This window comes from Myotis myotis, unplaced genomic scaffold (assembly GCF_014108235.1).
Source record: "Myotis myotis isolate mMyoMyo1 unplaced genomic scaffold, mMyoMyo1.p scaffold_m19_p_3, whole genome shotgun sequence".
Lineage (NCBI taxonomy): Eukaryota > Metazoa > Chordata > Mammalia > Chiroptera > Vespertilionidae > Myotis > Myotis myotis.
Window position 1 is genome coordinate 22,281,613 of NW_023416335.1, and position 15,245 is coordinate 22,296,857.

General features: G+C 37.3%; 1 protein-coding gene across 1 annotated transcript in view; it reads left to right on the top strand.

Moving 5' to 3' along the window:
* The window catches only part of LOC118649822 (A disintegrin and metallopeptidase domain 3-like), a 72,231-nt gene that overhangs the window by 10,910 nt on the left and 46,076 nt on the right, over positions 1–15,245 (top strand). The window contains exons 5-7 of the mRNA XM_036297237.1: positions 7,166–7,242; positions 7,693–7,867; positions 14,252–14,317. Coding sequence (XP_036153130.1) covers positions 7,166–7,242; positions 7,693–7,867; positions 14,252–14,317 — 318 coding nt within the window. The remainder of the gene's footprint in view (positions 1–7,165; positions 7,243–7,692; positions 7,868–14,251; positions 14,318–15,245) is intronic.

The following is a 15,245-nucleotide window of genomic DNA, read 5'->3' on the forward strand; positions in this document are numbered from 1 at the left end:
AGGAATTTCAATTGTAACGCAAGATGCAGGTAGGAGTGAAAAAATTTTCAAAGCATGTGAGAAAGTTAGCTTTAGTCTGAAAGGTTTTCATTTTGCCAGAACATATGATTGGGAAGAAACCAGTGTTTGACAAATGATTGGTCAAATTCAATTTCTGAAATTGAATTGGTTGGTTTTCTATTGTTAATTTTTGAGCAATTTATAGATTCTAAATACAGGTATGTATTATTGAAACTGAGAGATTAAAATATATGCATTGTGGTGGGAGCCAGGTGGAGGGGAGTGGACAGGGAGAAAATGGGGGATATCTGTAATACTCTCAACAATAAAAATAAATTCAAAACAAAGTAAGTAAACAAAAAATGGTATCTGGTATAGCATGTTATACTCACCATCTACAGGTAGAAAGCACAACAGAATATTATACATGAGGTACCTGTTTCTAGACATTTGACAATAGGCAGGTCAGGAATTTTCTCTGTGAGAAAAAAGGCACCTAGAAAATGAGTTTCACATTCAACTTGACTCTCTGACTGTGAATAATGTCATAAGCACTGCATAGGGAGGTGGAACCAAGCAGCCACTGAGATTAGAGTTCAGGGATGCTGCAGCTGCTAGGAACTGGAAGGAGACAGGGCTAGAGGTGAATGTTTTGGTGGGAGTGTAGTTGCCTTGTGTTCTTGATTGAGGATTAGGCAGCATATGTGCTGGGTAAGACTCTACTGAAGGGTACAGAGTAAAATGGAAATAATGCTATAGGTCAGTGGTTTATAACCTTTTTTATCTCATGGCTCACATTAACTAATTACCAAAATTTTTCAGCTCACCAAAAATATATATTATTATTGGCTGATCTGACAAAAAAATAGGTATAGTTTTGATTCATTTACACTGGATGGCTATTGTGTTGGATGCTGTCATTATTTTTATTTCACAATCTAATGGAAAAGAGAACTGGGCTCCTGACTAATAGTCAGGTATGGCATGTTTTAAAAATTCTTGCAGCATGCTGGTTGCAAATCGTTACTCTGGGTCAAACAGTATTGTCCAGCCCAGTTAGCTTAGTGTGAGTAGGCATTCAGCTGAGACCAAAAGGGATCTAGAGTAATATCACCCCCATTCTTCACCCCATAGCCCGAAGCCCAGCAATGGGAGGAGTAAGGAGGGTTACCATTAAATTAATTGCCTTCCTCTACAAAATGCAGCCTCTGTAAAGGCTTCCAACATTGTAGAGGAAGACAATAATTCATTGAGGGCAGAAATCAAACCGTAGGAAAATTTAAAACCCAGAAATTAGTTCCTTAAAACAACTAAAAATTAATAATCCTAGTAAGACTTCTGCAGAATAAGAAGTAAATCCATCAATATTAGGGATGAAAGTAGATTTTATTAGTCATAGAGAAAAATATTTGGGAGTATTGTAAATGCTTTACAGCAATAATTCTGTTGATTTATATAAAATGTAAATTTTTATTTCTCTGGAGTACAAACCCAGGTATATGATTGGCAGGCTATATGGTAGGTGTAAGTTTATATTTTAAAAGAAATTACCAAAATATTTGTCAAAGTGCTGTAGTATCTTACACTTCCAGTGGCAATGTAAGAGAGGTGAGTGTCTGCATTCTGGCGACTGTTTGATCACTATTCAAGATTAAAAAAAAATATCCCTTCTGATAGATGTGTAGTGATATCTCCTGTGATTCTGATTTGCATTTCCCAATGACTAATGATGTTGGACATATTTTCATGTGCTTATTAGTGAAATATCCATGAAATGAGTTTTACCAATTTTCTAGTTTGATTGGTTGGTTTTCTATTGTTAATTTTTGAGCAATTTATAGATTCTAAATACAGGTATGTATTATGCGAATATGTATTATGCCAGATATGCAGGATGCAGATATTTTCTCCTATATTGTAATTTTTCTTTTCTTGTTTTTTAATCTTTAATTTCTTTATTGGTTAAGGTATTACAAATGTGTCCTCATCCACCCTTTAACCCCCAACTCCCCCCCACCCCACTCATGCTCTCATCCCCCTGTTGTCCGTGTGCCGGGAGCCGGTCCATCCTTGCTGTTTCAAGGGACCTGGCATATATGGCATATTGTTCTTAATATGTTTGCTCACCTTCTTGGCACTATGTGTTTTAACCAAGGTCTCCTCTCTGAGAAAGGTTGTTTCCCCAGGTAGGGATTTTCCCCTGAAGTTAGGGAGGGAATAAAACCCCTCAACTAAGTGCCAGGCGGGTAATTAATCACTTTAACTACGAACAATCATGCTTAAGCTACATAATCTTTACTCCCTGGAATGGAGATAAGAAACGCCCTAACCTTTGTAATAGAGATTGATAGGATTGAATCAACTGGTATAAATACAGATGTAACAAGACAGCAAAACACAGAACTTAGAATACAGAGCTTAGAACACAGAACTAAGAAGACAGAACCTACACAGAACCCACAGACAGAAGAACTTTGCTGGAGAGAACATGGCAAAAGATCCTGGACTGAACCTGACTACAGAAATTGACAAAAGAACCTGACTAGAACCTGGTTACTGAACCTGGCTGGAGAACCTGGACAAAACCTGGCTGGAGAACCTAGCGAGGGAACATGGCTACAGAACCTGGCTGGAGAACCTGGAGAACCTAGCAAGAGAACATGGACACAGAACCTAGCTGGAGATCCTAAGCAGAACTTCGCTGGAGATCCAGACCAGAACTTGGCTGGAGATCCTAGCTAGAGATCCTGGCTAGGCTGCTGATCAACTGAACGCTATCTCCGTGTCCTTCCTTCTTCGCCGACTCCGTCCACACCTTTGGGGACCCCTGGACCTGCTGGGGTTGGAACCCAGCATCCGTGTCCATTGGTTTGGCTTATATGCATGCATACAAGTCTTTTAGTTGATCTCTTCCCCTTACCCCCACCCTCCCCTACTTTCCCTCTGGATATTGATAGTCTTATCACTGTTTCTCTGTCTTTGGATCTGTCCCTGTTCATCAGTCTATGTTGTTCTCTATATTCCACAAATGAGTGAGATCATGTGGTATTTATCTTTCTCTGACTGGCTTATTTCACTTAGCATAATGCTCTCCAGTTCCATCCATGCTGTTGCAAAAGGCAAGAGTTCCTTCTTTTTTACCGCAGTGTAGTATTTCATTGTGTAGATGTACCACAGTTTTTTAATCCACTCATCTGCTGATGGGCACTTAGGCTGTTTCCAAATCTTAGCTATGGTGAATTGAGCTGCTATGAACATAGGGGTGCATATATCCTGTCTGATTGGTGTTTCTGGCTTCTTGGGTTGTAATTTTTCTTTTCATCCTTTTTATAAGGCCTCTCATTGATCAGACATTTTTGCATTGTTCTCTTGGGCTCAGTGAGCATGCTCAGGAGAGTTCATTTTAATTCTCTGTCAGCTAAATCATTTAACTTCATTTCACTAGGGTCAGTTTTGGAGATTTATCTTATTCCTTTGTGTGAGACATCTTTTCCTGATTGTTTTATTAATTCACTGTTTTGGTGTTTGCTTCTTAGAAGGCTCTCTCAGCCTTCACTTTGGGGGAGTACAGAAGAGGATCCCACAAAACATCCTGGAAAGAGATTTGGGGGCCTCCACTAGCACTTTGTCATCTACAGGGCAAAGCAGGCATCTATTTATTCCTGCGTTCTCTGTGCTGCTCAGCAGAAAGGACCAGTGGCATTTACCATCCCGAGCTGCTGCCTCTGTTCTTTCCCTGACAACCAGAGTGTGTGGGACTCATCAGGGCTCCAGGATTGGTGAGACAGATGCTAGTTCCTTGGGCAATTGTGGTGAAGTGGAGGCACTGCATGCGTGGATCAACTCTTTCCTACCCCAGGAGGAAGCACAGAGCTGGGATTTTCCATCCACTCACTCTGGGCAGAGTTGGGGTGGGGATGAATCAACAGTGTCTGGTAGCCACCGCCTCTATTGCTGCCTGGGTGGCTAGACTGTGCTGAACCCATCAGATCTCCAGGACTCCTGTCACAGATACTAGTTCTTTGGGTCAGCCCCTCAGAAACATTAGGGCCCTGGCCTTGTGAGCAAACTGCTTCCCACCCATCAGTAGGACGGTAACTAGAGGATGTCTTTCTGATCATATGGCAGGGCTCTGGGGCAGAGTTTTGGTGAAAATGTCTCCCAATCCTCCCTACTGGCTTTGGTAACTGATTTTCCACTCTTTTATGTTGTGCAAGAGGCTTTCTATTCGTTTCTGGTTTCTCACAAAGGGAAATTGTCTGTGAAGTGTTGCTGAATTGGTGTGTTTGTTGGGGGATGGAGGAGCCAGGGCTTCTTACTCCACCATCGAATTTAATTTCGATGTTCATTGTATTTTCATAGCTTTTTAAGAATCTTTGTGTGATAATTTCAATACATGCCTCATGTCAATATTAGTATCAGTGGTTGTGTTTTACTGTTTTTGCTTTGATTTCCTTGCTTGTTGATATAGGGTGTGATTTCCAGTTGCATTTCTTTTTTGTTTTCTTTTTTCTTTTTTTTTAATTGTCCAAAGTTTTACATATGTCTCCTTTTCCCCTGATTGGCCCCCACCCCCCTGCAGCCATGCTGCGCTCCCCCCTCCCCCACAGCAAACTCCCACTGCCCCAGTGTCTGTATCCATTGGTTATGCTAATAATATGCATGCATACAGTTCTTTCCTTGCTTTCTGCACCTTTAAATAATCTAAATTTGAAAGCAGTCACCCAGGTTAAGTGTAGATTTAGTGTTTTATATTGTTCCAATGGCAATTAGCCTTTCTTGGGTCCTTTGATGTTATATTGTTGTGCTCTGCTGGAGCTCCTACTGGAGCTCTGCCTGTGCAGCCTGTAGGGGTAAAAGGCACGTTGCTGTGCCAACCTGTATTGCCAGGTGCGGTTGGATGGTGAAGAACCCATGGGAGGGAGAGCATTTCCTCTGACTTCTCCAGCCACAGGATGCCAGTTGTTTCTGCGTTAACTTTTTTTTATATATATATTTGCTAGTGTCTCTTGGTTAAGGAAGATCCTAAGTGGGAAATCTCTCATGAGGATCATTTTCTCTAACTGGGTGCAGGGCCAGGAGCTGAGAGTCTGAATTGCCCCCTGCTGCTGTGTAGAGTTTGGGAAACCTTATACTTTATGAAGGGCTTGTAGCTACAATGTCTGCTGGCACCAGGGCTGGTGGAGGTAGCTGCAGCTGTTGCTTGGCATGGAGCAGGGTGTGTTCAGCTGCTGGCAGTGGGTGGGAGATGGTGTTTCACTGTATTTTTGAGGAAAATCAAATGGTTACTGATGGAGATGTATGAATGGGAACTTAAAATGCATAAGGAAATACATAGGAGAGAATGGGATGCTTCTAAAGTTTTAATAGCACAAGATTAACAAAGGAATAGGACTGATTCTAGACATCACTAGACTTTTAAGGGAAGAGAAGGGAGTATTTACCGAAAGAGAATATTGGGGGAGAACCTGAGAAGACTGTTGCTATGAAAGTCCTTGGGGATGAGAGTTTGAACTAAGGATTATCAATAAGGTGAAAAATTAATGACAAAAATTTGATGAAATGTCAGTTAATGTACTTTTGGTTAATTTAGAAGTCAAATGAAGTTGTCAATTACATGAAATTAGCAGTTACAGACCATGCATATATGAAATGCAGCTGAGATAGGAAAGGTAAGAAAGCTTCTGTCAAGGATGTATTTATTTATATTTTTACTTATTTAGACTGGTTTTGTTATAAGTATTTGTGTTCGCATTCTTATTGGAAAACATGCTTTATTTCTTGGGTACATGCTTAGCACTGAAATCTTTGGATCATTATGTTTATTTTACATTTAACTTTATGAGGAACCTCCACATTGTAAAGTATAACTACTATGCTGTACAGATATTAATACAAAATAATAATAATGTAAACTGTAATTGTGAAAAATAAAATTTAAATTAAAAAATAAATAAATGAAATAAAATATATGTTTTGTGAATCATTTCATCTAATCCATTGCTTGTCTTTTTATTTCCTCAATAATATCTTTTAAAATGTTAATAGACCTTATTTCTGTTCAGCATATTTAGCTTTACATAAGATAAAATGGAAAGTAGAGAAAGCTTCCCTGCACACCCCAAATTCTTAGTTACCCTATTACTAACATCTTGTATTAGTATGCTTTTTGGGTTACAATTTATTAGCCAATACTGATATATTACTATTAATTAAATCTTACAGATTGCATTAGGATTTATTCTTTTTTTCTATTTCTGTTCTGCTTGTTTTGTTTATTTTATTTTTTAGATTTTAGATTTGATGGTTGATAGATATGTATTTATTGCCATATTAATGTTCATATTTTTATCTTTTTTTCTTCTTATTATTCTTATTATACATTTCATGTAATACTGGTTTGGTGGTGGCAAACTCCTTTAGGTTTTTCTAGTCTGGAAAGCTCTTTATACATGTTTCGATTCTAAAAGGTACTGTCAAAATTATAGAAGTTGGAATTATAGCAAAAATAGGCAGAAGAGTGTTAAGAAGAAGAAACTGCAGGTAGACCAAAAGGAAATGGGATATCTGGTGAATAGCATTGGTTAATTCAGAAATCTGCACATTTTATATTATCTAGGACAGGGGTCCTCAAACTATGGCCCGCGGGTCACATGCGGCCCGCCGAAAACATTTATCCAGCCCTCTGGGTGTTTTTGCCACTGCTGTCTGCATAGGAATTTGTTCATAGTTTTTTTTTAAACTATAGTCCGGCCCTCCAACGGTCTGAGGGACAGTGAACTGGCCCCCTGTTTAAACAGTTTGAGGACCCCTGATCTAGGAAGTAAGTTTAAAACCCAAAACTTTAGCCCTAGCCCGGTTTTGCTAAGTGGAAAGAGCATCGACTAGCAGACTGAAGGATCCCAGGTTTGATTCCGGTTAAGGGCACCTACCTAGGTTTCAGGCTTGATCTCTGGTCCTGGTCAGGGCACATATGGGAGGCAACCAATTAATGTTTCTCTCTCACATAGATGCTTCTCTCTCTTTCTCTCTCCCTCTCCCTTCGAATCTCTCTAAAAATAAATGGAAAAATATCCTCATGTGAGGATTAAAAAACAATAAGGGAATAAAACTCTCCACCAAATTTTATTTACAAATCAATGTACCTTTATGTACTCCTGTTTAGGGGCATTGCTTTTATCAAGGATATGCTGCAGAGATTCCATTTTCAGTGGTGACACTTAGCACCTGTTCTGGACTCAGGTAATGGCAAATTCCAGAGATGCGCATGATTGACCATCTTTATAACACTTTAATTTTTCCAAATTCCTTGAGTGATAGAGTGAAAGCAAAGAAAATATAGGCTTTGATTGTGTTTCTTCACATATAGTTTCTTTTCCTCATCCTCCTCTTATATTTTTTTATATTTTGTTGTCTCTATCCTAGGCTTATAGTCATAAAATTTATTCAGGAAAAATCTACTAGTATAAAGAATACTCATATTTATTAGCCATACTAGAACTCAGTGACTTATAATAGCCATAATAGACAGGATATATAAATGGGGTTGAAAGTGAATTTGAGTAAAATGGGATGATTATTTGACTAAATTAGACCATAAAGATCACTGTCAAATTTCTATAAAATGTTTTTATTTAGTATTGATATGCATTTCTCAGTGCATATAATTACTATTATACTTTTTTATGTCAGGGGATTATTGCAGTTCGAGAATATCAGTTATGGAATTGAACCATTGGAATCCTCAGCTAAGTATGAGCATATGCTTTATCAAATAAAGAATAAAGCTGATTTTCTCCCCTTACAAGACAATTATTCTATGATCCATTTGGGAGATGAGGCCTACAGGATTCTGGGGAAGTCAGAAGTAAGCAAACATTTTTTGGAATCTTCATTTTTGCTACTTTTGATAAACATATTCACATTGAAATTTGTTATACTTGGAGAACAAATTTAAATTGATATTAATTATATTAAAACCTCATGTAAAATATTTATTTTTAATGCTATATGAATATTTATTAACATATTAATAGGAATATGTTTATTCATATAAAAATTAGAAATGCAATAGATTAACTCACATATTGCAAACATGAACATCCTTATATTTCCCTAATTGCAAATATTTTTATGCATGAATTTGCATAAAATACTGAATTTGCATCCTACTAACATAATGATACTCAGATTTGCTAATTATAATTTTGTCAATATTTTCCTTGCCAATACATATTTTTCTTTGTAAAATAGTATTATTTTGATAGAAAATGTAAAAGTAGAAAAAAGTCAAGATGCTTTTCCATATCATTTTCTAGAGATAATGATCTTAAAATTTTGCAATTTTTGGTCCATTTCTTTGACTATATCTATTTACAAACGTAGATTTATAAATGTATAGATTATTTTAAATAAAAAATGATTTAACCATATATGTTTCTTCTTGCTTTTAAAAGAAAAATTTTTTTGCTCTTAAGAGGACAATGCATTTTCCCACTTATTAAATTATTTTACATGTATTATTTTAAATGAAATAATATTGGTTAATAATGATTAAAATATTAAATATGCTGGTATGTATAAATAGGAAAGAATATACTATAATGCTATTGCCTAGAGGTAAAAGTTGTTGTGCAATCCACTGCATTTATTTTGATGTATACTCTGTTACACTTTTTTATATATTTACTAGAGGCCCAGTGCATGAAATTCGTGCACGGGGGTGGGGGGTCCCCTCAGCCCCACCTGTACCCTCTCCAATCCGGGAGCTCTTGGGGGATGTCCAACTGCAGATTTTGGCCTGATCCCACAGGTTTCGGGCCTAAACCAGCAGTCAGACATCCCTCTCACAATCCGGGACCATTAGCTCCGAACTGCTCACCTGCCTGCCTCCTAATCACCCCTCACTGCTTGGCCCTGCGGCCCCACGCAGCCTGCTGCTCAGTTGTTTGGTCGTCCCTCACTAGCCCCCCTCCTGGCCTGGTCGCCCCACACAGCCTGCTTGGTCATCTGTTCAGCTGTTTCGGTTGTGACAGTCGCTTAGGCTTTTATATATAGAGATGTATAGACTTAAAATATTGCTCCTGCTACTGTTAATATTTACCATATTTTCTAATGTACTGGAACAGGGTAATTGGAAGTAATTAGAAAGTTTCAGATATAAAACAAAGTGCAATCATAAAATAAAATACAGACAAAAATTTCAGAACCTAGAAGAAACCAGGGTTATCACTGCAGGAATGGGGATATGTAAGTGCTGACATGTGTTTTTGAATTTTGGTCTTTCACAGGGGAACTCGATAGTTGCTTTTCATTCTGAATTTGATAGGCTTAAATCTATAGGTTTAATTAAGCATATTTTCACATGCACTAGTGCTATAAGTAGCACATATAAAGTGAACGTTTTCAATATAACAGATTTTTTAACAGAAACAAAAATAATATAAAAGCCATATTTTAGGCACATTTTACATTTATGAAAGTGAACACAAATTTATAGACAAGGTGATCACTTTCATTATAACAACAACTGAAAAATGGAATAGAAATCAAACAAAATGCAAGAAAGGGATTATCTGTTAAAAGCATGTTAGACACATGTATTCACCCAAGCCCTTTCCGTAGAGCCCAATAAAGTGAAAATGGTTATTTTTTTTTAATGGCATATACGTATAAGCACAAACAGCACAGAAGAGTAGTAATAACATGGGAAGTTGAAGAACAGAGGTAGCTAACTGATTTAGGCTCCAAAAAGCTAAATCTTAAACTGGCAATTCGGATAAGCTATAGAAAACTTGATATATACTGCAGTTCTACACAAACATTTCTATAACATATCCAGATTCCTTAGGAAGTGACTTTAAAGTCAGACCTATGAAGAGACTTGGTTGAAAATAAGTATTTAGAAATCCTGTGATCTTCCCCTAATCAATTGTCTCTGTGGTAGACTGATAGATAATTGAAGGCTGTTTCTTTTGGGACACAAGGCACAAATGTGCTATTGTATGTCACAATAGAGGAGAAATACTAATTTGAAAGTAGTGTGACTAAGTTAAACTTAGAGTCCTTGATATTGGGAACCAGACTTAAACATTCCTGGAATGTATTGAAGATCCCTTTCTAGTAGTGAATCACATCAGCCAAAAGAATCAAAATTGACCACATTGAAAGCAGGGTTTTTCTAAACTACAACCCAGACAAATCATCCTCTATGAAGACAACAGCTCTTAAACACCATATGTGGTCACAGATGTTGGAATAAGCTGTTACATGCTCAATTCCTAATATGAAGAGGCAGCAGACATATGATGGAAGAATTTAATATGAATAATAGAGACATGAAAAAAATAAAAAATTAAAAGTTGAGACACCAAAAATACATCAGAATAATACAGAGAATAATAAGATACAGAGAATAATAAAAAATACAGAGTAATAAAATAGAAAAGGTCCTTAGACTATAGAGAGGTAAGATAAAATATTTCATCTACAAAATAAAGGACAGAGTAAAAAATGACATTCAGCAGATAACAGTTCTTAGAAATTAAAAGCATAATAATAAAAATGTACAGTGAACCTAAAGTTCATAAGATAAAATTCCAGTGAGAACACAAAAAGTAAAGTATAAAGATAAGTAAATGATCTGGAAATTTGGCAGATAAGAAATTAAATTAAAATATAAATTTGGGTGCTACAGTAGGAGTTCCAATCATTTTGGAGAAAATTGAGTTGAATAAATCAGAAAATAATCTAAGACAAATATTCAGAATTATTTGAGTTTCTTTACTGATATAAAGAATCTGTTTTCTAATACATTAATAAGATACAGAATGGCATATATTTCATAGCAGCCATATTGGAAGCTAAAAGGCAATACCCACCCAACCCAGTGATCCCATTTTGAGGAATATATCCTAAGAAACTCAAAACACCAATCAGAAAGAATGTATGCACCACTATGTTCATAGCAGCATAATTTACAATAACCAAGATCTGGAAACAGTCTTAAGTGTCCATCTGTAGATGAGTGGATCAAAAGCTGTGGTTCATTTACATCATGGAACACTATGCAGCAGTAAAAAAGAAGGATTTCTTATCCTTTGAGACAGCATGGAGGGACCTTAAGAGTATTATGCTAAGCAAAATAAGCCAGTCAGACAACAATAACAGGTATCACATGACCTCACTCATATGTGGAACCTAAAGAACAAAATAAACTGATGAACAAAATAGATCCAGAGACATAGAAGCATGGAATAGACTGTAGAATCTCAGAGGAAAGGTGGGGGTGGGAAGAGATTAACCAAAGAATTTATATGCATATATGTATAACCCATGGACACAGATAATAGTGTGGTGAAGGCCTGAGGTGGACAGTGGGTGTGGGCTAGAAGAAGTCAATGGGGAAAAAAGGGGACATCTGTAATACTTTCAACAATAAGGATAATTTTTTTTTAAAAAATGAAGCAAAGTAATTTACAGTCTATAATTCTGTATCCAGCCAGAACTACATAATTATATTTTTTTTATTATAACTGTTCTTTCCTCCCTATTGTGGAAAATCCTTCCTAATATGCAAAACAAACCATTGATAAACATAAATATTCTTATCTCATAATGAGATTTTACAAAGAATAATTGCTAAATACAGTGAACTTTTAACCAAGTGAAAAGGAAGAACAACTAAGTACCTACCCTCACACACTGTATTGTTCATGAAAATCTTTGTTAGATCAAGTACCCCTAAATTTTTAAGCAAACAATGTCCAACTCTCAGTGGTGTAACATAAGGCTCATGTCTTGCTCGTGCAGAGACCAAGGTGGATGAAATTCTGGTTGATTCCCTTCCTGGCTTTGACTCAAGGTGCCTAAGGGTCCCCCACTAGACTACATGAATCTAAAGTGAATCAGGAGTAAAGTGAAAACAGAATGTCTCCACATTATACAAGTGAGCTAGGACAGATGCTTCTTATTGATCTCTTCTCTTGGAGAGGGAGCAAATATCATTTGTGGATAATTGGCCATTTCTTATGCTATAACCCAAAGTATAATATGTCACTAATCTCCTCCCTTTGCTCAAGAAAGGTTTGATTGCCTAGCGAGTGGTGTTCAATGGTTGAACATTGACCCATGAACCAGGAGGTAAGGGTTTGATTCCTGGTCAGGGCACATGCCAGGGTTGCAGGCTCAATCCCCAGGAGGGGTCATGCAGAAGGCAGCAGGTCAATGATACTCTCAATGATACTCTCTCATCTATGATGATTCTATCTCCCTTTCTCTGAAATAATTTATCTATATAAAAGCCTAAATGACCATTGCAACTGAACGGATGACCAAACAGGCTGCGTGGGGTGACCAGGCTGGCAGGTGGGGCAGTTGGGGTCAACCAGGCCAGTGAGGAGGGGGTAGTTGGGGGTGATCAAACTAGCAGTCAGAGGCAGGTAGGGATGATCAGGCTGTCATGGGGGCAGTTAGGGGCAATAAGGCTGGCAGAGGGGGCAGTAGGGGCAATCAGACCAGCAGGCAGAGGTAGTTAGGGGTGATCAGGCTGGCAGGCAGGTAAGTGGTCATGAGCCAGCGGTCCCAGATTGTGAGAGGGTTGCTTGATTGCTGGTTTAGGCTTGATCCTCAGGAGTTCTGGATTGGAGAGGGTGCAGGCTGGGTGGAGGGGACCATACCCACTCCATGCATGAATTTTGTGCACCGGGCCACTAGCATATATGTGTATATATATAAAAGTTTGACTTGCCCTAGCCAGTTTGCCTAATTTGATAGAGTGTAGGCCTGTGGACTGAAAGGTCCCAGGTTCAATTTCTGTCAAGGGCACATACCTAGGTTGCAGGCTCCTCCCCGGCCTGGGTCCTGGTCAGGGCATGTGCAGGAGACAACCAATTGATGTGTTTCTCTCACATTGATGTTTCTCTCTGTCTTTCCCTCTCTCTTCCACTCTCTCTAAAATCAATGGAAAAATATTCTTGAGTGAGGATTAAAAAAAGAAAAGTTTGGTTGAAGGAACTCCATGTATTAAACAATAACCAGAAAGAAATAAACGTGGCTCATATGAATGAATACAAATATAAACAATATAGGAAAAGCAAAATTTAAAGCGAATTAAAGCCAATGTTGATATAATTTTATATTCACACACTGACTCATAGGTGCCACATGTTCTTTAAAGTACTTTATGTACAGCCTATCTTTCAACAGTTCTAGAATTATACCATGACCAAATGTAGGCAAGAATGTGGAAAAACTGGTTTTTAATTCTTGGTGAAAATGCAGAATGATGAAATGACTTTAGCAAACAATCTGGCACTTTCATACCACTTTGTAGACCCACAATTACTATACGACTCAGGTATTCCATTTCTAAGTACCAAGAAAAATGAAAGAAAAAAATTGCACAAAGACCTGTACATTAATATTTATAGCAGCTTTATCTATAAAAGCAAAAATGCCTATATCAGTCAAATGATCAACAGGTAAATGTATAAACATGTTGCAATGTATATCTCCAATGACACACTGCTTAGAAAAAAACTAATGAATTATTAATAATCACAACAGGGATGAATGCTTAATGAAAGAAACCAGATAGAAATGAGTATATGCCATATGATTTCATTTATATGAAATTCTAGAATAGATCATTGTAACTTATATTGAAAAACAGCATATCATTGGTTTCCTTGAGCTGTGTGGCTATTAACTTGGAAGAAGGTAATGACAACATTCTTTGTCTTACTTATGGAAATGGTTACATGGCTGTATATATTAACACCAACACATAAACCTGTATACTTAAAATGGATGCACTTTATTGTGTGTAAACCCCAATAAAGTTAGTATAAAAATTAAAAATATAAAAATGATGCTAAAATAGAGGCAATATTTGGGGGAAAGTTGATGGGAGTTTGTTAGCTTGAAGGTTGGAGCAGGATCCTAGAAGAGGGTTGTGAGAGAAAGGAAATATGGCTTCTCCCTCATTGTAGCAACAATTTTTTAAAAAGATTCTAATTATCAAAAATATAGAGTAAAAGCTTCTGATTGGTTCCTAAAATATTTGTTTGGAATATCACCTGCTTATTTACTTAGTTGGCACCTGTCCTTTTATTTTCCTGTTATCTGTATTTTTATGTATCAGTATTTATTTATCTGTACCTCTCTGTGTGTACATATCTAATGTACATAATTACAAACCACATAAGAATTTAAAAAATGTTTTATTTATCTCATGTCCTCTGTTTCACAGAAAAAGTCAGATGATGTACTATTGAAAAGAACTTTGAAAATACAAATCATTATGGATAAAGCCTTGGTATGCATTATTGATACATTTCCTCATATCTTTGTTTTGTGTTTAAATACAAAAGGAATAAGAAACATCCTTTCTTTTTTGCAGCACAGAGGTATTTTAACATGATCAAAATATCTCAGTACAACAAGGCATAGAAAAATGTCAGTTGCCTCTTCATTGAAATAGATATCAATACCAATATTTATGGCATTGATATCTAAATCAATATGGAATTCTAGTAAGAATGTATAATTTTTGTGTGGAAGGCTTCCAATATGCGATAATCCATCTATATATATATAAAAGCCTAAACGACCATTATGACCAAATGACCAGAATGACCGGAATGACCGGTCGACCAGTCACTATGATGCACACTGACCATGAGGGGGCAGACACTCAAAGTAGAAGCTGCTGCCTGATGGTCAGTGCATTCCTGCAGCCAACCTCCTGCAGCCGGCCAACCTCCCTTGGTCCCTAACCTTGGCCAGCTAGCCTGCAGTCCCTCCTCCTGTCCTTCCCCCCGGCCGGCAGGCCCTGATTGGCCCGGTCCCGATTGGGACTGGGTGAGATAGCCCCAATTGGCCCTGATTGCTGGCCAGGCCTAGGGACTCCACCCATGCACGAATTCGTGCACCAGGCCTCTAGCTGGAATACAACTAGCTGCAGATATTTCTGAATTTACCCCCAATTGTGGTGAAATTTTCTTTCTTAAATTTATTTCCATTTTAAAACAAGGCATTTCATTTTTCCCATTTGGTGGTCCGTGTTATTATTTTCTTTTATAAGATTATTTTATGCTTTATAAACACTTTGGTTCCCTGGTAGAAGTTCTGCATGTTAATGATGGGAAGAATTATTCATAAGAATATTCATTTAGTTATGGAAATTTTTAACAAAGCCATATAGCTTAGAAGTTAAAATGTCAAATTTGTCCATTATCACTGAT